This window comes from Ambystoma mexicanum, chromosome 1q (genome assembly GCF_040938575.1).
Source record: "Ambystoma mexicanum isolate Mex_15411 chromosome 1q, UKY_AmexF1_1, whole genome shotgun sequence".
In the NCBI taxonomy this organism is placed as follows: Eukaryota; Metazoa; Chordata; class Amphibia; order Caudata; family Ambystomatidae; genus Ambystoma; species Ambystoma mexicanum.
Window position 1 is genome coordinate 997,321,608 of NC_090922.1, and position 22,782 is coordinate 997,344,389.

A 22,782-nucleotide genomic window follows, 5' to 3' on the forward strand; every position below is an offset into this window, starting at 1 on the left:
CCCTGATAGTTTCCCATAGAAAGGCACACCACTTAACAATGGCGGCCTAGATATTTCCGATCCACTTGTGAAATAACCGGAACTAAAACAGGAAACGCCTATTTCATTCTGACAAATTCAAAATTGTGTGTCTTGTATTCACGCTAGCAACCGGGTTCCATTGCTTGTTCCAGAACCCGATCCTCCAGGACTGAATTTAGCATCCGCAAGGGTTCAGGACTCCTTCAGCGTACCCATCCTTCCGCGTCTCAGCAGTGTTGGGTAATTAGTTTATCCTTACCTTAGTTCTTCATGCTGATAAATATTGTCTTGCAACTTTGTGATTCACGCCTCCTGCACATAATCGAATCCGTTACCATTGCACGATACTTCGTGCTTTCAAACCACATTGTGGACTGTTAACGCGGGTTTCCTTAGGAGTGCTTTCCGTTTCCTTCCTTTATTCTCAATCCGGTATTCTCCTTCCCCAGCGAACTGACCATTCTATAAGGTAATAAAAATACCAAAAGGGAGATCAGAGTAAGGGAAACTTCACATTCTTCATCTAACATGTACTACTTTGTTTTCCCTTCTCTATAGTTCTTCTGCATTGTAGAGCTGCTCACCCATCTCCCTTCACTCCTAAGAAAATCCTTTCTGCATCGAAGTGAGGATTGCAAAAGGGAATATGATCGTTTCAATCATAACCCTTTTTCTTTCACTGGCTTCGGTGTGCTTTCTTCATGGTTCCTGAATGCCAGATTTGTACAAACTCCTGACATTGGCTCCCTCTCTGGGAGAAGTGACAACATCTCAGGATTAGTCACAACCTGTAGGGCGAGATGCTTAGTTTATCACTTGAAACTTGGGGAAGGAAAAGCAGAGTTCTTAACCAGGAACATTTCATTTCAAGGTTGTTTGAACTGTGTGACTTTGTGGAACTGTTTTATACATGGGGAAGGGGAGGCTGTAAGGGCGCTGTGACCTGGAAGAAGGTCAGAAGTTTATACTAAACACGGTTTTCTTTTGATTGCCGACATCCCTACAAATTGTATAGATACAGTGTCAGAAACCTGAAGGTGTCTCTCTGGCTAAAGCCCAGGGATCTGTCATCCAGGTGGCCAGGACACGGCCATCTTTATTGGATACAGTTCCTGGGGGTGGACTAATGAGGGAGATCACCTGGATGTGGGGGCCCTCGCGGAGTAGGCGTGTAGGAGTGAGACACTGACGGGTGAGACGCGGTATCCCCCTTCCTTGAACACCTTTTCTCCATCCTCTCACGTAGGACATTCAAAAACACTGCCACCCCCTTTTCTGACATGAACACTTTAACACAACATGAAAGACAACAAACTAAAACTAAAGCCGTTTACCTGAAACGTCCCAATAAAAGGGTCAGGCAAGGTCAGGCAATTAACCAGAACAGAACACATCTGACTGGTCTTTCCCTTCCCCACAGGGATAAAAGGTGGAGCAAGAGAGCACAGTACGAGCAAGGCAGACTGCACGATGAGACAGCTATCCAGGCCCAGTGGTTCAAGAGGAGGAGAAAGGCGGCGAATACCAAGAGGCTGACGAGGAGAGACAACCTTACCCTTTTCGAATAAGTTCCACGAAACCTCTGCAGAGGGAATCGTAAGACCAAGGACAATAGCCCAAGTGTCTTGCAACAGATGTCAACAGTACACAGAGCATGCCAACGCTGATAAGGGGAGACCAGCAGCAGAAAGGGCCCAGCACCACGTGGGTGTTTCTCCAAAAAATGCTAGGTCAATCCCCATCTGAGTGAAACTGCAGAAACCAGAAGGCCGTAGGAGAACCACCATATGATGTCAAAGTGGTCATACAGGAGGTCAAGCAAAATCCTTGTACAGCTGAAAGCCTTTGATCTAAGAACTGTAGAGAAAGTAAGGGGAGTGAATCCCTCAAACATTTATAACAGAAGTGAGTGTGAATGTGAAGTTGGCAAGAGTGAACCCGGACGAGGGATGCTGACGAAAAGAGGGCAAAGTCTAAAGTCCCAAGAAACAGTTGTGGTGAACCCGAGAAGGGGAGCTTCACAGTGAACTGTTGAAAAGACATTGTTCGAAAACAATAGAGGAAGATTGTGTTGAAAGCCATAGTGAACCCGGTGGAGGGAGGCTAACAGTCGAGAGGGAGCCGAGCCCGAACCAGGGAGATCCAGGGGTGAAGCCATCACCCACAAATCGAGAAGTTGTAGTGAACCGGGTGGAGGGAGGCTGAAGATTTGAGAGGGGTCTGCAACCAGAAGAGGGTGACCCAAGAGTGAAAGACAATCACCCTAAGAAGCCATTGTGAACCTGGTGGAGGGAGGCCGAGATTGGAGAAAGCTCTGTGCCCAGAAGGTGGAGAACTATCACCCGAATACAGAGAAGAAATCTTGTTGATATAACTTTTTGTTTTGATACTTCTGAACCTATCAGGCCCTCAGAACAAGGTGGCAAAATCACTTAAGGCCCAATATTGATAGGAACTGTTTTAAAGGGTCCGAGCCCTGATCGAGGGAGATCCAGGGGCGAGGCCATCACCCAAAGACCGTTGAAAGAAAGAACTGTAATTTTGAGATACGATTTGTGAAGGGTCAGAGTCCGGAAGAGGGGGACCCAGGGGTGAATCCATCACCCAGAGTATACGTGTAACGCTCACCTGATTCCCGTAGAGGCGCCGGTCTTGACTGGGCGTATACCGTATCTTCAAAGGTGATGTGTAACACACGGCTGGCTCTTTGGGCTGGACCTCTGTGCACTGTATGTCTGACTTGAAGGGTAAGATGTCTGCAGATAGAAAATATGGGATTAAGGAACTGGGTTATTGAATGTCTCTCTCTTCTTCCCTTTCTCTTCTCCTGTAGAACCCCAAAGGTTAACGCTCTCACCTTAGGTAAGTGAACGCCGTGCTCTCCATCTGCCTCGGGGCGGGTGCTGTAACCAGTTTCTTCACTGGATAAGGGGAGCAGGCCTCTTGACTTCAGAGGACTGCTGTCTGTCGTTTACTGCACGAACGGTAAGTTTCGAGTAATTCTAATGTCTTTAAAGTCTTTAGTAATGATGTTTCTTGTTTTGCAGGGTTCCGGCGATGGCGGATGACGGGCTGAAGTGAGTTGAAGATGGAGCCCGTGTGATGAATAGAAGCGCCTGGAAGCACGTAAGCAAGCGCTTGTTGCCTGCTTCACGATGCGCTCTAACTGTCTTTTTATTTTGCAGGTACAAGTTCGGAGCGGCTGCAGGGTGCCGGAATACCCACTGGGTTAGATGGGGAAAGGAGTAATGGCACGTGAGTATTAAAGTTCCCCAATGTCTTTAAACGCACCTTGTTTTGTCTTTCAGATGCGGGATGCAGCGCCGAAGGCCTCCGGAGCGTGCGAAGAGTTGGTAAGCTTTTGTCTTTCAGATGCCGGAATGCAGTGTGAAGACCTCCGGAGCGCACGAAGAGTAGGTAAGCCTTTGTCTTTCAGATGCCGGAATGCAGCGCGAGGCGTTGGTGACAGCTGATGGACCAGGTAAGTGAAGAGCTGTCACTGAAGCCCGTAATGCTAACCTGTTCTTTCTTGTCTTTATAGGTGTTGCTGAAGACTGGATTCAGGATGGTAAGCCTTTTTTCTTAGGCCCAGGATCAGATGTAGAAGACACGATGAGCGTTCTGCTGCAGAGGATGCAGAATAACGCAAAGCAAGATTCATCCATCGGGTGTGGTTTAAATAGCCTCCTGTAGTGCTTAGGTGTCTCCTTCCACAGCCACGCCTAGGTAAGAAAAGAGTTCCTGCTTTCCAGAAGAGTTCCAGTGTTCTGAATCTAGGGAGTGGCTCCTGCCCCACCCAACAGGAAAAGTAGTTCCAAACAGAAGAGGATCAGAGGCTCAACTGGCAGGCAAGTAAGCAGCATGGTCTGCTGCAGGTAAGTCCACCCAAGCATTATGAGCCCGGCGCTTCCAGCGCTGGGACTGGGCATATTTATGAGCCTGGTGCCACTGGCGCCAGGACTGGGTCCAAAAGGTCCCAATTGGGACTGGTTGGCACTCGGAACCTGGGTTATGGATCTGCTTCCAAGGGAGTTGGGAAAACCCTGACCTTTTGGAAGCAGAGATCATGACAATACGTGAAAAGGAACTCTATTTGTTTGTCATAAATATCAGGCCCTCGAATGCAATAGACTTTTGGTAAGGGAGACTTGGCCAGCAAAGAACCTGATAGATGAAACTGAACTGTTGTCTCATGCTGGGAGAGCTCGAGTGTGTGCTGTGCTCCAAGAGCTCACCTTACCCCGTGCTTAAAACGTGGGGAAGGAAGACCCAGGCTGTCGCCTCCTGACATATTATTTGTGAACACTTCTTTCTTTCTACTGAATACTATCCTACACCCTTTTTGTATTAGTTGTAAGGTTTGGCAATAGGTTTCTTAGAATAGGCCCTTTTCATTTGACACGCCACCACTAGGACTGCCTCATTTTTCATTTGATAGTCGATGCTTGCTCCCATCTTAGATTTAGGTTTAGATTAGGCGTTTTTCCAACCTGCATACAGTTTATTAAACACCCTTTAACTGTGATCACTTGTGTCCGTCCTTACTGTTGCCACCATGAGTTCCTTACAGAGGGCAAGCATAGGTTTTGGACACAGGTAGATTCCCAAGTTGAACTCTTTGACTCAGACTTTCCTTAGTTTTATTTAGGTCGGGAAATCCCACCTTAGTATAGGGAAAGTTAGGCCTTTTTCCATCCCGACATTTGAAGTTAATACAATTATTTGTTTTGAATCTGGAATCTGTTGTCCGTGTCATCCTTCATAATGCCTTCACCCTTAGTAGTAAAAATCAAAAGTTGGCATTTATGTTTTCCAGTGCAAAAGAACCTTCAATTTTGAATTTGAATGAAACAGATCAATTCACAAGAGCTTAATACTTAAGAAGCTGCAGTCTCGAAAATGAATGCCCTGTAACATATGCAGTTGATTCAAAGAAAGAGGCTGCATACTTCATCTTACCAATTTTCTTTTCATAAACTAGTACATGACCATCCATCATCAAACCACTGCCGACTACTATGCAAGCTACATAGCAACATGGTACTTACTGAAGCCAAACTCTGCATTGAACCAGAGTGTTTGCTGAGCAGTCCTCCATTGGCATATCGAGATTGGGATTCTCGCTCTTTGGCCGAACTCAAAGAAAGAGTCAGATTCTGTCTGCTGCTGGAACAGCTGGAACCTACAATACACAACACACTCTTCTGAAGGAGTGGGATTAGGTTAGTTCAGGAATTGCTTGCAGTGGGTAAATGCAAGGACTAGGTATGCATGCAAGAAAATGTATTCATGACATTTTTTACAAGAGCAAAGAAACCAATGAATAGTACAAATGGTGGGATGAATTTTCTTTTTTTTTCTTTCTTTTTTTTAAGTGTCACTCTGGCGCGGTCCGGCTAAAACTAGCAACACTAACTGCTCCAATAGCAAGGGGGGGGATTCGGAGCTCAGAATTTCGAGGGGTACTGGATAGCTGCTCAAGCCCATTTTGCATCATTTTGGTTTATGCCTATCGACTCTCCTCTCCATGTCAAACTGGAGCGCCTAGCCGGGGATGACATTGATATCCGTACCTTAGTCCTCCCCCTTGTAATACCAGATTCGAACCTGCCGACCCTATAGTCCTATAGGCACTACAACCCTAGTGGAAACAGACTGGTGACATACAACGTTTCCACAGCGAGTTCCCCCTCTAGAATTTTTTACCTGACTCCCCTCAGGTTGACGCGGCAACCGTAAACCCCTGGGCAGAGGCTGGGCTGAGCACTATTTGCGATCTATTTGAACAGGGGACTTTCATTGAATGGACCAATCTGCCGGGATCCCTACAGAGTAGGCCCTCTCGATGGCTACATTATGCGGGCCTGCAGCGCATACTGAAGATCAGACTCCCTGACTTCCCTTCACTTCCCCAAGACAACCCACTACTATCAGAAATATTAAACATTGCGGCTCTCAGGGGGCAAGGTCTCCAGTTTATATGCTTCCTTTCAGAGTGCGACATCCTCACAGCTCACTAGGCTCAGGGATTGTGGGCCAGGGATCTGGGAACCGAGATATCCTATCAGCGCTGGGCACATGTGTACCCGCACACACATCTCATTTAACTCACGTTTTTAACTTATGCAATTCAAGATACTACATAGGTTCCACTACACACCTGTCAGGATTCACTGGATGCCGCGAAACTGCCCAGCCACATGCCCAAGATGTAATTCTGAGGATGCTGACTATATACACATGCTGTGGTCGTGTCAGTGACTTATCCAATTCTGGACTGGAGTGTGGGCATCCCTCTCTGAAATACTGGAGTGCACCATCACCCCATCCCCCTTGACATGCCTCTTTTACGTACTCCCCACACTAAACCGCAGTTCTAGGAGACTGGAAAGTCTGTGCCTGCTTCTTGCCACCTGGTGCATCCTCCTACTCTGGCTCCGGCCTATACCCCCCCCCCCCACATGAACAATGGCTCCGCGCAGTCACATGGGCTGCTGACACCGAAGAGTGCAGGCTACTGCTACAACCGATAAGAGCTAGACCAGTCGACATGTGGGGCCCTTTCCGCTCATACATCTCCTCCCTGTGTGCCAATTCTGGTGATGGTCAGTGAGCCATCCTCCCCTCCCCCCGGAGTTGCTTAGTTTTCTTAGTATTGCTATACTCCTGATACTTGTGTTGATGTCATCGCCCCATTTGCCTTAAATGATTGTTCCGTTGTTCATGAATGACTTGTGACTTTATATGTACACCGGTAGTATACTCAACTGATCAATCATGTACTGCCTGTTCCCTTGTTGCACTGCCAAGCTCAATAAATAAACTTTAAAGAAAATAAAATGGTGGGATGATTTTTCAACTACTAGCATACAGAGAATACTACTATGTCAATCTTAGTTAACCTTTTTAACAGCATCACCAGCTGTAGATATTAACAACAATAGAATATACACATTTAATTATTCACCCAGGGGGGCCTAGCAGCTGTGGTCAAAGATGGAGGCATAGCCCTTGAGCTTCGGTGCACCTCTCTCCTCAACTGCTTAAAGCATGCAGAAGGAGGCCACCAGGGGGCCCATGGCGAGCAGCAGCTAGCCGCATCAGCTCCCGGGCCCGGTGACACTGAGGGAGACTGAGCCCCCCCCCCCGGTCCCTCTGTCCCTCAACCTCTGGCGAGAAAGTTCACCCCCACCAGGAGAGAAGGGCTAGGGGCAACCCGGCCAAAGTTCGGTCCGGATTGACTGTCGGGTGGCCGAGATAGCCACTCCGACACCTGCAACTGTCCCAGAGGAAGCAAGGAGGAGCTGTGCACCGCGGGAGGCATGCACACGCCCCACATGAGGGAGGCCTGGATCGAGGGACGTGTCACAGGGGATGAGTTCAGGGTCAGCACAGCGGTGCACACCCCCACACCTCAGAAGAGTGAACCGAGGAGCGGGCCTGGAGGCTGGCTGGGCACCACACCAGTGACTGAAAAAGCCCTGTGGGGCTGGCGGTGATTTAGGAGGGACCCTGCATGGTAATGCTGTGCCAGGCCTTCGACAGGGGGCGCAGGGGAGGACCTATCTGAGAGTCATCAGCGCCCTACAGCAGTGGGGGCAGAGGCCACAACTCCCCACGGGAAGACCCCCAGGCGAGGAAGGAAGAGGGACAGAGCTGGAGACACAGCGGTAGAGGTGTCAAGAGGCCCAATTGTAGAAGGAGGAGCGGGGAGCGAGGGAGAAACCGGTGTTGACCCGGGGGACTCCACTGGTGATGTGACCAAGAAGGGCTCCACATCAATATCGACTGGAGCTGGAGGGGCACCCTGGTTCCGGGGCTGAGGCATGCGTGGACCGCAGTGAGAGCCCAAGCACGGAGCCATCTGGCGGGGAGGATGCACCACAACCTGCCCAGAGGAGACGGGGACAACACAAGTGGAGACAAGAATGGGTGAAGTGGACCAGGGGCCCCGGAAGATACCACCCAGACCCAGTGAGGAGAAAGACAGTGAAGTAAGGAGTGGACACCACTCTGGTAGGCCAGAAGGACAGGAGAGTGCACCTGTGAGACCCTTAGCAAGGTGGGTTTGGCGATCTCCCCCCCCCGAAGCACTGCACTCCAGGAGAAAGAAGACTGGTGTGCAGGGGAAGGAGGAGAGTGAGAAGAGGTGAGGGGCCACTGCTGAGCAGTGTGAAAAGGGCCCAGGAGAGTTTGTGACCTGGGCCAGTCAAAGTGGCCTCATTGTACTTGCGCAAATTGAGAGCATTCCGGCCCTGTACTCCAATAAAGAAGACAACACCAGGGATAGGTGGGATCAGCAAAGGACACAGATGAAGAGGTGAGGGCCCCATCACTTGAAAGAGGGGCATGTGCCCACCTCCCCACAACCCACCCAAAGTCTGCCACAGGAGGGTGTCGGGAGATAAAGATGGGAGAGCGTCTGAGTTGCTGGAGGCAAGGTGGAGAAGTAGCCACAACAAGGACATACTCCATGGAGTACTGGAAAGGGTTAATACTTATCCATTTTTGTCTGTTTCTCTTGGAGCATTGTTTTGCTCCCTTTTCATCAAGACTTAGCTGGTGGCAGTGGTAACTAACCTATTTCTTCTACTGCGGTTACTTAAATAACCTTTATATTGTTTTAGGCTATCTTGGTAGCCTCGAACTTAAACCCACTATACCATATATTTTTATTACGGTTCCAGCTGGGTTTATTCGCCATTTCTGTTTGTAAAAGTCTTTCTTGTGTTTTACTCTGCGCGCCAAACCAGGTATGATTCTTTTGTTCACCGTCTTTTCGCGGGTTTCTACGCAGAAGCCCTCCTTAGGCGCCTGTATGTGAGGGAGGGGTTTAGGACTCCCTTGGAAACCCATGTCGCACTCTGAAATGATTGGCTGTGGTGACTGCCCCGGCGGGACAGCCACCCTGCTGTGTGATTGACAGCCAGGATGTGTGAATGGGGGAAAACTGCATAAAAAGCAGGTCTCTGGGTCTGCAAAGCAAGAGTCGCCACTGAAATGAAAGAACCGATGAGGAGCTGACGGAAGAGGAGCCCTACCACGACTGAACCGCCCGGTGAAGCCCTGCTGCAGGTCCGAATCCTCAAACTCCAACGACAGAGAATATCCTCCAGGAATCTTCTTGCCCTGAGCTGGTAGGACCAACCAGTTTGCCCAAACTGCAAGCCAGGACTCCCTACTCTGGCCGAATTCGCTGTACAGAGCTACAGTGGGCCAGATAGCCAGGAATGTCGGACCATGCTTGGGTTTTAAGGAGCACACCTTTTATTTGTTGCTTTGCTCTGCTGCTGGTTTCTTCCCTGGGTGTTGCAGGATCCTCCAGTCGTCCTACTTCGTGTCAGACCGACAGTCGCTTCAGGAACCGTGAGCCTGCAGGAACTACCAGGATTGTCCGCCTCATCTACAGCTTCTTCTCCATTTAAAGGTACTGTGCAAATCCGGTTGCTCGTTTCGTTCAGCTGTGGTGAAGTGTGACATCTTTCTCCAATCCGAAGGCTTGTCCTTCTCTACTCTTTAAACTAACTTTTCTGCCGACCAACTTCGTCCGGAACTCTTGGCAAAGACTTAACCACGAACTACCCTGAGCTGTGTGATCTTGAGCAAAATTACTTTTTTGCTATTGACTTTGCCCCTAAGCCTTTTTGATTTGATTCCATCACTGTAGTTCCTCTTTCTAGATTGCCATGCTTACTTAACTGTTGGTACTGTTCAATTTCTGTCTGTCTTTCCTTCCCTTTTAAATTTCTGGAGTGCCATTTTGCTCCCACTTCATTTGTGAGCTTAACTTGTCTGGAACCTATTGGGAGCGGTGTGGTGTATTAAGAGTGTGATTTATAAACTGCTTTACTTTAGTGAAATGTAATACAACTGATGTGCAAATAAATGTATATTCTTTTACTCAGAAACCTTGAGTCAGTGTTTGTTTGAATCATAGTAATTGCTGTCCTTTGTGTAACTATCGATACTGCTCACTTGCTCTTGAGAGAAGTCTGGCTGCCCAGCCATCGCTACCACTTTTACTGTGTACTACGGGCTTGTACCAAAGATGAATTTGTACTGTCACTTGTAGTCTTAATTGTGTGTGGTGTTCCCGAAGAGTACTGCATATAATTCTGCCTAACACTGATACCACTGGGAGATATGTGTTGGTAAAGGATCTGTGGCGTAATACCCGCCTCACACTGGGTTCAGTCTATGCTCCAAATGTGGCTCATGGTGACTTCTGGGAGGGGGTCCGGGACAAACTGAGTTTGCGGAAGGTCGGTTGATGGTTGGAGGGGACTTCAATATGGTGCTAGGCCTAGAGAAGGATCGCAGGAGGATGGGGGAGGGACCAGCGACGATGGCAAGGGCAGGGGAGTCGGAACGATTTAGACAAATAAATGAGGTTTTGCGCCTGGTTGATTTTTACTCTGTGGTCCACAATTCATTCTCACGCATTGACCTGATTCTGGTGGATGCAACCCTGAAAGCGCAGGTTTTGGAATCTCAGGTCGCCCCAATTCCATGGTCTGATCATATGGTTGTAGTCTCGCTCGACACGGGGTGGGGAGGTGACTTGGGGGTTGGAGCTGGAGATGTAACGACTTCCTACTAAAAGATAGGGAGGTGCAACAGGAGCTGCTCACAGAAATGAAGGAATAATATTTTCCTCAATGTTACAGGGAGGTGCCAATCCAGTCTGTGTGGGAGGGCTTTAGGCAACTATATGGGGGTGCGGATCAGGATAGGTTCCCAAAAGAAAAAAGTGAGGGAAAAGAAGGAAAGCATTCTATGACACAAGATAGCGCATATACAGCCAGGGGGCGGGGGCACCCAGGGAAACTATCTCCCCGCCAGAAGCGAAGGGGCTCCGGTGCTATAAGACACAGTTGAAGGCCATTATGACCCAAGATACAGAAAATAAGCTTCTGTTCCTGAAACAGAAATACCAAGAGATGGGGGATAAAGCGAACAGGATTCTGGCATGGAGATTGAGGGAAGAGAGGAAGCGGAGAACGATTGGAGGTATTAGGGCCGAGGAGGGTGGGTCCGTCTTCAACACCAAGGGCATTGAAAATGAATTTGCAAAGTACTATAGTACCCTCTTTGTGTCTGAATGGAAGGGGGAGGAGGCACAAATAGATGCATTCCTGAGGGGTGTAACCATTTCAGGGCTTCCCCAGGATGGATTGGAGAACCTTAAATGCCCTATAATGTGTGGAGGAAATCTTGATGGCCATTAAGGGTGTGCAGGCAGGAACAGCCCTGGGGGAAGATGGTTTCACCATCAAGTTTGATCTATTCAGGTTGCTGTTGGCCAATGCTTAGTGAAGGTGTACAACGCATGTCCGCAGGGGTAGGTTCTGCCTTCGACGATGTTGGTAGCAACAATAGTAGCTATTCCGAATGAGGGGATGTTAGGCAGAAACCTGTGCAGTTCCCTCTGGGACCACTGCAAAAGATTTAAGACTACAGGTGTTTGGCAGTAAACCCACTTGGTAGCAGTCTTTACCACACAGATTCACTTGGTAGCTGTGGCTGAGCAGTCAGACTTCCCTCAAGAAGAGTTAGGCAGTATACAGAGTATTCACAATAGGTCAAGAGAAAACAGTAGAACAAGTAAACACTGACCAGGGCTTGGTGTAAAAGAGATATAATTATTTATTTAAAACCACATCTAGAAAAACACACAGGCACTAATAGTAAGTAATTCAGAAACACGGTCACTAAAAGATATACACTCCCTTAAAAGAATAGACAAGTCTTAAGTAAAGCCCCACTTATTTTCAGACAGCGGTGAGCGCTTAACATAGATGGCACTCTAATAATTCGTTTTAAAAAGGGAGAGAAAAGCAGAGAATAAATTGAAACAAATCCCAACACTTTTTCACGAACACAACAAGAGAGGAAGGCAAAGTAACACCATGAATTCAGAGTCAGTAGGCCGGATCCGCTTTAAGAGGATCAAAACGAAATGTGTTCAAGGTCACAGGGTTGCAGTGCACAAAAGTCTTGTAACGGTTCAAAAAGGAGTTGGACCAAAGAAAGGGACCAGTTAAGAGGGTCAAGGCGGCCAGCCCAGTCCAGAAGGTTAAGGGGATATTATTACCTTGTAGCAATCTTTAGAAAGGGAGGTCTGGCGGACACGGTACCTTAAAGTGCTGACAATACTCCAGTGGGGGCAGTTGTTCCTGGCAGCGGATGCAAGTCGGTGCTTCGTCCGGGGAAAGAGGATCTCGTCGGGGAGGAAGACAGGCGTCCGTTGCACTGCCAGGGAAGAAACCAGCCGCCGAGTTTCTCAGGTACAAGGAGCGGTCCGTTGATTCGCGGTTCAGTGGTGAGTGGTTATCTGGCCGCCGGGGTGCTTGGCACGGGCAGTTCGACCACAAACCAGTCTGGGGTGCGAAGAAAGAAGGTAAACTGGTTGTGCCCACCAGTCAGGGGAAGAAGCCTCTCCAGCCGGGAGATGATCTCTGTCGTTGGGAATTGGTGAGTCGGTTCCGCAGGGCTCCACCGGTGGTGTCGTCGTGGTAGGTCGGCTCAGCTTCTCCCTCGTCGGATTCTCAGGTCCTGTGGCGACTTCTGAAGTTCCAGTCCCCAAAGCCCTGCTTTTATGCAGCATACCCCCATTCACTCAGCCTAGCTGTCAATCAAACATGCTAAGCGGTGAGCCGGCCGGCTCACCACTTGGGCCAATCACACAAGAGTGCGACTTGAGTTACCAAGGTAACTCAGTCCAGGGTGCCTAAACCCCCTCCCACACTCCCTGTGGTACCCAGACAGAGTGGCACCACTTTGAGGCTTCTGAGGAGAAGCCTGCCAAAAAATGGAACAAAGGGCTCGACTTGGGTTGGAGTCACAGAAGAGAACACAAACGCAATTTTAGAATCGAGTCCTGGCAAAAAATACCAACCGGCGAATTAATATTAATTAAATAAACCGGCGGTTTGTTCAAGGCTATGAGAATTAAATAATTAATTAACGTTGGTAGCCTCGAACAATGGGAAAATCCGGTCGAACATAAAAAGTAGTTTCCACTGCCACCAGCCAAAACTCGATCAGGGGGGACGGAGACGTGCCCCCTCGACTAACAGACCCCGGGGCAATCGAATTGCCCCAACCAGTACGTCCACAATATGATGTTTTGTACTGGTTTCTGTTAATAATTTGGGACTAGTAAAGCCAATGGTGACTTTACATGCCCTGGGAGACAGTAGTCAGTCCCAGGGTATGGAGTCTATGGTGGGGGGTCACTATGACACCCCTGTGTTACTGCACGGAGGGTGCTGTGTAACACACATAGTAAAAACACATGAGACCCTATGGAGTAAAGGACCCCATAGCCCATAAAACACATTAACAGTCAAAGGAACACCATAAACATGTCCAAGAGTAGGAGAAAAAGAGTCTCACTCTTGGCAGGAGAAAAAAACAAACTCCAGAAATCCAGCAAAGCTGCTGGGGGACTCACCAGGTTAGGAAATTAAGCCTAAAGAGAGAATTCGCCCTAACAGGGGAAGGACCCAAGTATGTGCTCCTCCTATAGACCCATCTCCCTCCTTAACAGTGACGTAAAGATTCTGGCGAAAGTTCTGGGAACAAGATTAGAGGGGAAAATGCCAACATTGGTACACAGAGACCAGGTGGGCTTCGGAGGGCAACAGGGCTCTGATAACATTTGAAAGACCAAACATTTGATTCATGGTACACAGGAGGGCGACCTGGACGCTTGCTTCGTATCACTAGACTCTGAGAAGGTCTTCGACAGAGTCGAATAGGTCTTCATGATGAATGTCCTGGAGAAGATGAGGTTTGGTCCAAACTTGCTGAGATGGGTAGCAGAGCTCTATTATAAGCCCAGAGCTATAGTCAGTGTCAATGGGGGACTCTGAGATTTTCACGCTGACCAGAGTAACAAGACAGGGGTGCCGCCCTCTCCCAGCTACTCTATGCCTTAACGATGGAGCTGCTGACGATTGCGATCCATTCCAATGGGCAGATCAAGGGAATAGGCGGTGGGGAGATCAAGTGCAAGCTAACGCTTTTCGCAGATTACATACTGGGATACCGCACCGATATTCAGCATTCACTTCCAGCGCTCATGACGCAGATCACAGAATATGGCAGCCACTCGAGGCTAAAAATGAATGTAGGGAAATCATGCATTATGCCGATTCGCAAGCACAGTCTGATTCTTGATTACAAGAAACGATACCAGGGCATGAGAGTTGATAAGGGTACAAGGTACCTGGGCATTCAAGGGAATTCGAGGAGATGATGTCAGCTAACTATGACCAATTCCGTACACGGCGGACGGTGGATCTGAAAAGGTGCGACCCCCTTCAACTGACTTGGTACAGACGAATGACATCTATTAAGAGGAATGTACTCCCACCGACTGCTATACTTATTTAAAGCCATCCCGAGACAGCTCCCTGAGAGGTTCTTTCTAGACATCACAGGAGAACTCAGCAAATGTATCTGGGGTAATAAGACACTGAGGGTAAAAATGGTGACTCAGATGCTCCTGAGGGACAGGGGAGGATTTGGGTTCCCCGACATGCGACTGTACTACAAGTCAGCACAGTTGAGAGTGATGCTCAAGCATATGTGGGACGATATGGGGACCTATTGGACCTATTTGGAAAATCTGGTAGCTCACCCAGTAAAGGCGAGGGACTACTTGTCCCCACCTGTGTCCATCCCGAAACGTTGCAGGGCTCACGCTACCTTGGGGGTGTTTTGGTCCATCTGGCGTGGCAACAAGGGTAACTGACGTTTTTCGACGAGGCCCTCCCCGATGGCCTTGGTGTGGGGACCCCCATTTCACTTCGGACGTCAGGGGCTAGCCTGCTCAGAGAAATGGTCAGCCGGGGGCCTGGAACGGGTGAGACAACTGTTTAAGGACAGGGTTTTTCAGGACTTTGAGTCTATCCGGGAGGCACTGGGAAAGATGTGGTTTCAGTGCACGAGTACCTCCGCATCAAGGGCATATTAACTGATCCAAAGTGGGGAGACTCAGTGGCAAGAGGGCTTACTGCCATAGAGAAGGTCGTAGATGTCGCTGCCACGAGAAGGGGTATCTTGTCTAGACTTTATAAAGCAATGAATGAGGCCTGCTTGGAGGGGAGGCAAACATTCCAAAGGTATTGGGTGGACCAGTAGGAGAGGAGATCCCGGAGGAGCTATGGGTACGAATCTACAAGGTGGCCTTCAAGGCGGTTTGTTCACCTCCACGATGGAGCATAATTTCAAGATGTCAATGGGTTGGCACAGGGACCCTTAGAAGCTATCCAGGATGTTCGAAGGAGATTCTCCATTGTGTCCTAGGGGATGTGGGCAACAGGGATCTCTGGCCCGTATGTGGCGGCGGTGTCCCAAGGTACAGGTGTTTTGGAAGGAGGTGCTGAGATGGATGGAGGAGGTAACGGGAGTCAGGTTGGGCTTGGACCCATTGCAAATGCTCCTGGGGTCCCGACAAGGGACAGGGAGGAATACAGGCTCCCTGTGATGTGGGAAGTAATGCTGAGAGCGGGGATACTGGCCATAACACAGAGCTGGAAAAATGAAACAGTACCATTGAAAGTAGTTTGGGAGGGTAAGGTACACAGCATGATGGTAATGGAGAAGCTGACGGAGATAGTGTACAACAGGATGAGTTCTACGCAGAGTGGAGTGCGCTACTGCTGAAAAGGGTGCTGGAAGGCGAGAACCCAGCAGGTCACATAGGCACTTGAGCAGTGGTGGTGTCGCAGGGGGGCATCAAAGTGACGAGGAGATTATCATGGGATACATCCTTGAGCTGGGGAACAGGCACAGGAGAGAGAATCTACGTCTTGAAGGTCTCAATGAGGGTACGGAAGGATCGGACCTGACTACTTAGATTCAGCTACTTTTTCCCTTGTGTAAACCTGAGACGAAAGCAGCAGGGATAGCTATGGATAGACTGCACAGAGTAGACCCTGAGAGAGCCAGCTATTCTGCTGGAACTAGAGACATTGTGATGAGATTTCACTAATTTCAAACAAAAAAACGCCTTCAGAGGATAGCTAAGGAAATGAATGAACCCGTAGTTCAGGGATGGACAAATCAACATTTGTTTTAAAAGATCACCGGCCAACCTACAGAAGCAGATTACTTTTAGGAACATTATTATTTTATGCTTGTATAGCGCCACATGCCCGTAGGCCTCAATGCACACACAAAACACAAGTCACAAAAACAAGACAAAACAGGCAGAGGGCACAAAACTAAAGCAGTGATTTGGCAGCTAACCAATCCCTATGTTAAACAGGTGAGTCTTGCCTGCTCTCTTGAAATGAGCCAGACAAGTAATATCCTGTAAAGTAGATGGATGGGTGTTCCAGGCCCCATGGGCCCAAACATCAAAATTGGCACCCCCAAACATCTGCAGTTTGAAGCGCGGCAGAGAAATCTTTTCATCATTATTTGACCAAAGAGACCTCCGACGAGCTACATCCCTCAAACGGTCAAACATCAGGGAGCATTATCAGACCGACATTTATGGGTCAGAGTGAGAATTTTATGTGAAATGATGTGCTTCACTGGCAACCAGTGAAAGTATAGTCTGGCTGCAGTAACATGGTCCTGTTTACCAAGCCTGCAAATAGCTCTCTCTGCCCCATTCTGGATAGTTTGTAGTTTATGCTGTCTAGCCAACGTGGTACCTGCCAGCAAGCGGTTACAGTAATCTAGTTTTGAGTTGAGGGCCGAAACCAAGAGATCTATTTTCTTCTGAGAGAAATGGTTTGATCTGTCTCAGCAGACTAGTAAAATATGCACAATCTGACCGTAAATGGGAGACTATGCTTCTTCATTGAGAGCTGCGAATCAAGGTACAATCACTAAGAAGCTGAGGAATGCTAAATTAAAATGCTGCAGTACTTTTCTATTTTAGCTGGCCTTTTCATGGAATCAGAGTTATGACCCTCGAGGAGGCTAGCGATATATCTGGAACAACTGAAATATTTAAGACCTGTCCCGACGGAATGCTCTCTTTGGGCTGAAAAGTCCACTGGGAAAGCACCGAAAAGGGGAGCTGAGTGAATGAGGACTCGAAATGGAATATCAATGATATACGTAGTTTGGAGACTTTTGGCATCTTTTATTCACTCATTTATTTATTTATAAGGCGCTGAAGACCGGTCCAGAGGCATAGTGGTGCCAACAACTACATACAATACAAAAACATATAAATCAAAGTCATAAATCATGAGAAACAGAAGACAAGAAGCAGATTCTCATCAAGTCAGAGATAAAGTCCCACCTTAGCAGAACAGAAGTGTCTTAAGTCCAGCTTTGAAAGCTACCAAGGATTTGCACAATTTCAAGTCTGGAGGAAGAGAATTCCAGATTCTTGGTGCCATGAAACAAAAAAGATCCTTGTGCCACTATGCCAGTTTGGCCCGAGGCATTTGTAGAAGATCCAAATAATTAGATCTCAATGTTCTTCAGACTGGTAGCCAGGAGATGTGGCTGGATAGATAAATTGGGCTTAATCCAAAAAGACATTTGTGAGTAATACACATCAAAAATGTATCCTGCTGGCCATAGGATGCCAGTGTAATGCTTTCTTAGCTACTGAGACATGGTCACTCCTTTTCAATCCCATGACAGCACTTTCTACATTATTTTGTGTGATCTGGAGACGCATCATGTCTCCTCTACCTATACCATGTAATAGGCTGGAGCCATAATCTAATTTAGTTCCGATAATTGCCCTTGCGATTGTCGCTCGATTTTCCTGCGACAAGTACGGCCTCAGTTGTACCAACATTTTGAGGTAGTAAGAAGTGGACGACACCAGGAAGCTAACATGAGCCTTCATGTTAAGCGCTTGGTCAATCACCATGCCCAAGGTCTTCACCTTCTGCAAGGTGGGAATAACACATTCGGCTATGCAGAATTCACTAAAATCCGGTCCTAGCTTCTTCAGGCGAGACGCTGTGCCCACAATCATAATTTCGGTTTTCCCGTCATTCAAGGCCAACCCATTCTCCATCAGCCAAGTCTGGATTATGACATAAACCATGTTGATTGTCTCAGAGTCCTCCGTATGATTTCCTTACAGAGGGATTAGGAACTGAGTGTCATCAGCGTAGTTTGTGAAAAGAATCCCTCTGTCACTCAGTAATTTAAAGAGTGGAGCTGTAAACAGATTAAATAAAGCAGGGGACAGATATGACCCCTGAGGAACTCGACAATCAATTTCAAATGTGTCTGCTTTATGGTCATCAATAAAGAGTCTGGCCGTCTGATGAAACAAAACGGACTCGATCTAGTTAGCTGCAGATGTAGAGTGCACACCGTGTTAGAACCTGGACACTAGTATTGCATGGTCCACTAAATCGAAAGCTGCAGAAAGATCAATAAGCGGCAAGAGCGATGGCCCACCTCCTTCTATAATTTCCAGCAGGTTTGCCTTGAGGTCCAGCAAGGCAGATTCTGTACTATGGGCCTTCTGAAAACTTGACTGCCTTTTATTCAGGATGTGGCACTTATCAAGATAGCTCTGAACCTGTGCGTATGCAGCACGATCCAGAACTTTCAGTAAAAAAAGGCACATTAGAGATGGGCCTATAATTAGTCGGTATTTTCGGGACCATGGAGGATTTCTTTAATAAAGACGAAATCCATGTCTGTTTAATACAATTGAAGGACAGGTTCACAAATTTCGTTATGAGGGTACTCAGTTGAACAGCACACTCATACGTCACTAGGAGTCAGTGTCGGAAGGGGTTGGCACATCATTGCCCTAGTGGGGCGGGGGATGGGAGCTACAAGGTTTAATTTTGATGAGGGACCAGCATTTGAGAATCATCAGAGGTCGGTTTGTAAGGGATTGAAGATGCGCCTGGGTACAAGATGTGGGGTTGACTGATATGGGGAAGGGCTCCTCCTTTAGTTGCCCCAACGGTCAGAGTTGGGCTGAGATAGAGGGCTTTAGAGCTGACCCTACTCTGAACAGTTAGCTGTTCATTCTATTGCACATGGGGATTTGGGCAGTTTGAGATTGCATCTTACCGCAGGATGAAAGGTCCCCAAATAACTATGTCTGAAGAGGAGTTTGTTGTTCTTGTTTTGGGTTTAGGGGATGCAGGGCGGGGGGACGTCTGGGTGGGGATAAGCTGGGAGTTGCCTTTGGTTACTTTTAGGAAGGTGAAATGTTCCATTTTTTTTATTCCATTTATTTATCTTGTAGAGATAAGACGGGTACAAATAAGCGCATGATTGTCTGACCGCAATTATTTGAGGCAGCTTTGTTAAATACGCAGGAACTTTACTCTCAACATAAGAGAATACAGCTCAAAGCTGCTTAGAGAAGAAAAGATCCAAAGAGCAGGCCATCAAGAAATCCACTTGCTATCAACAGATACTGTGGCGGGCCAGAAGGAGGACGCAGACTGAGGGCATTTTGAAGACATTTTATTAAAGTAAAATTATAAAGCCCATCTTTCCCTATCACTGTGGGTTCTCCACTGTCCAAAGCTTACCCAACTGACAATACCACTATAAAAACTAACTTAAACCAGGAGAATGACTCCCTTCTCCTGGAGATACTTCTAGTATCAGTCTTTTGGATTCTTGATTAATACAAAATCCTTAAATGGTCTCTTGTGATTTCTTGGATCAAGCATTCTTGCCTTTTTTCCTTCTCTTTGGGACTCCCTTTTGGGGATCTATTATCATATCTATTTCCAGGGTGCAGGTTTCACTGTATCCTTGGGAAATACTACTTCTCTGGTAGGCTCTCCCTCCTGGGGATTTATAGTTCAACTTGTCCTGGTCTGCTTGATTCCGTGTTTGATTTAATTGACTACTTCCTTTAGAAGTTTGGTTCATAATGTTCTCTCTCCTCTATTATGTGCTTCTTCCAACGAATGTCGTGTTTCTTTCCCCTTTTCCCAGGGTATGGTTATCCTCTGTTCTTCTCTCCCTATTTTAAACTCGAGTAATCGTTTCTCTTATATCATATCATAATACTTTAAGTTCATCAGTTTCAGATTTAACTCTGCCTTGTTATTTACACTGAGACAAGTGGCTTGCGCAGCATAAGGATTCCCTCAGGGCCTCCCGTTATTCCCGTTCTCCCTGTTACTTTTGAGTGTGAACGGGAACGTAATCGGGAGCCTGCTAGCCCAGGGACCACCTCTCTGGTTTCGCTCTGCCGTCAGCTTCCTCTCACTCGGCTTTCCTTTCCTCCTCTGTGCTTCGGCGTTTAAAGGACTGACGGACACCCCGTTCTGAGATAGATGCAGTGGTATCGAAGATGGTTTGTGGACTAGTTGCCCACCACTGATCCTTAGTTGACCTGCCATCACATTCTTTCGGGTCCCCGGCTTCTTTCGCTGGGGACTTGTACTCTGGCGTCCCGCTCTCCAGTGTCGGGCAAGTTTGAAACTCACGGGCTGCCTCACTTACGCTCACTCCGCCTCCTGCAGGTGTGATGTGGCTCAGGGTCGTCCCTTGTCAGTGTAGCCGTTCCTCTCGCTCTCTTGGTTGCGTCGAGTACATATTATTTAACGTACTCGTGCCAGTGTATTGAATATACTGAGTTAAAGGGAAATGTGTCTTTTCCTATGCCATAATGTTGTCTGTCAAGGGTTTCTCCGTCCCAGTCCTGGTGTTTAACAGACTGTTTTTGTCAAGCAACTCATGTAGGCCATGTTGTGCTCCGCTTTAGGGCGGTAGTTCCTCACAGGGACAGGAGTTCTTGTCCCCTAAGGGGGGGGGGGGGGTGAGGTTCTCCCTTTGACGTCCACCCCTATTAAGGGTGTTGCAGAGCGGGCTCACCTTCCTAGACTCACTGGGGGAAGGAGCCGTCCCTTGGGGAGAATAAACGAATTACCTCAATTCGTTACAATACCCTTTGGCTTTACACCAGATACTTCCCCACACGATTCTACGCTTTAGGGAACAAGAGGAGATGGAAATTCAGCTGGGGGAGGACTTGCCTTTAACTCTAAAGGAAGGAAAAAAATAGCTGAGAAAGAAGGTAGATACTTGATATTAAATTGTGCTTCTCAGAGATCACTCTAGCCTCTGTATACATGACCAATGTGTGTGAAAACAAATACTTTGGAACATTTCTTCCTCCTCTCAGTCTGTTGCAGAAGGCCCCATAGTGTTAATGGGGGATTGCAGAAGTGTGTTAGACAGTGAAGCGTTTAAGTGGCGATGCGAGCGATAGATGGGGCAAAATCAAGTAGTGGGGGGCGGGTGGGTGGTGTCCTACAGGCATTTATTACTCTGAAGTCCATACTCCTGTATGGACTACATCATGGTGGACTAGCAACTAGATTTGGGGGTGCAAATATAGGCCCCATCTTCATGTCTGATCATGCCCCGATGTTCGGCTTAATATAAAGGGGAAGAGCAAGAGGCAAGGCGGCATACCTGCCAGACTGTGTGAAAGAATTAGAGCAAGAAACAAAATGATTTCTTTCAGGAGAAAAACGGAAATGGCGCTTTGCCTCTTGTGCTTTGGGATGTGCTAAAGACCATGCTGCGGGGTTTGCTTATTAATAACTAGGGCTCGAGAAAATAACACATTGATGAAGAAAATTAAGGAATTGGTGCAGGCACACAAAATAAGGGGATTTCAGAGGATCCGTTTATAACTCCAGCATGCAAAAAAGTAGTTGAATGCTTTACAGATGAACCAAGCAGGATTTTTGATTCGGAGATTTACAATACATTTTACAAACTGCCAAAATATCCGTGAGGCTCTTGGCTCATCAGCTGAAAGCACGCAGGAGAAGAAGAGTAGGGTAGCGGTATTAAGAGATGGTAATGAGGACAAATTTCCAAGAAAAGGGACAAATGCTACTACTTTGTGGCATATACTTGGCGAGGACAGCTTGACTTTGTGGGGACTACAATGGTGGCATGTCCAGTCATCCAAATTCTCCCAATCTTCATCACTAGTCTCTCCAAATGAAAAATGGAACACCCTATCCTGTAACCGGTGTATGGCCACTTGCTTGCGGCAGACCTTTTGGTCATTCCTCAAAACAAATTGCATTTTGCAGCCTCCCACATGACCAAATGAACACAAATAAGATAGTATGTCTGCCCATAACTGTAATTGGAGACATCAAGTGGTTGTTCTGGAATAAACAGGAGTCTGAGTTGGGTGGGTGAAAAGGCTGAGGGATATGCACGTCCCAAAATCATTCTGTAGTTTTGCCCCAAGGATGGTCCCTAGGATTATGTGGATATATCCAACTCATCAAATTGCTGGATATGGAAGTCGTCCCTTCTCCCCTGGGGGAGACCTTTCCTATGGGGCAATGGTGGTGCGTCCAACTACAATAGTCCCCCTGGGGAGGGGCTGTCACATGGGAGAGGAAGCCCCTTAAGGGATTAGGGACAAGCATCCCCTGAGAACGCAATGCCCCTGGTTTGTTAGAGCATTCCTCTTTCCAGCCTAACTCTCCTTCCCTCTGTACAACTAGTGCCAATGTCTTATTTGTAAGGGTAGCCAACATAGTATGCTAGACTTGATTAAAGCACCAGAGAACATAATGTGCTTTCCATTTAGTTCCAATTCAAGTACTGTGAAGATGATAACCAGGAGTATGAAGATCACTCCAGTGAACTCGAGTGAAGTCTAGTTTTTCACAACATTCGATTGGTCAAAGGGAATACAAAATAACAGGAAAAGCAAGATGGGGACAGCGATCCTCCTCAGAGGAAATCCAGGAGACGCTGACCCCGGCAAGCAGGGAAGCACACCAGGAGAAGCTGTGCACA

The 22,782-nt window shown here is 47.6% G+C and overlaps 1 protein-coding gene across 2 annotated transcripts in view; it reads right to left on the reverse strand.

The window, feature by feature from the left end:
• Nucleotides 1-22,782, reverse strand: part of MIGA1 (mitoguardin 1) — a 1,504,768-nt gene that overhangs the window by 1,216,871 nt on the left and 265,115 nt on the right. For both annotated transcript variants that reach the window (XM_069641662.1, XM_069641663.1), the window contains exon 4: nucleotides 5,070-5,203. In XM_069641662.1, coding sequence (XP_069497763.1) covers nucleotides 5,070-5,203 — 134 coding nt within the window. The remainder of the gene's footprint in view (nucleotides 1-5,069; nucleotides 5,204-22,782) is intronic.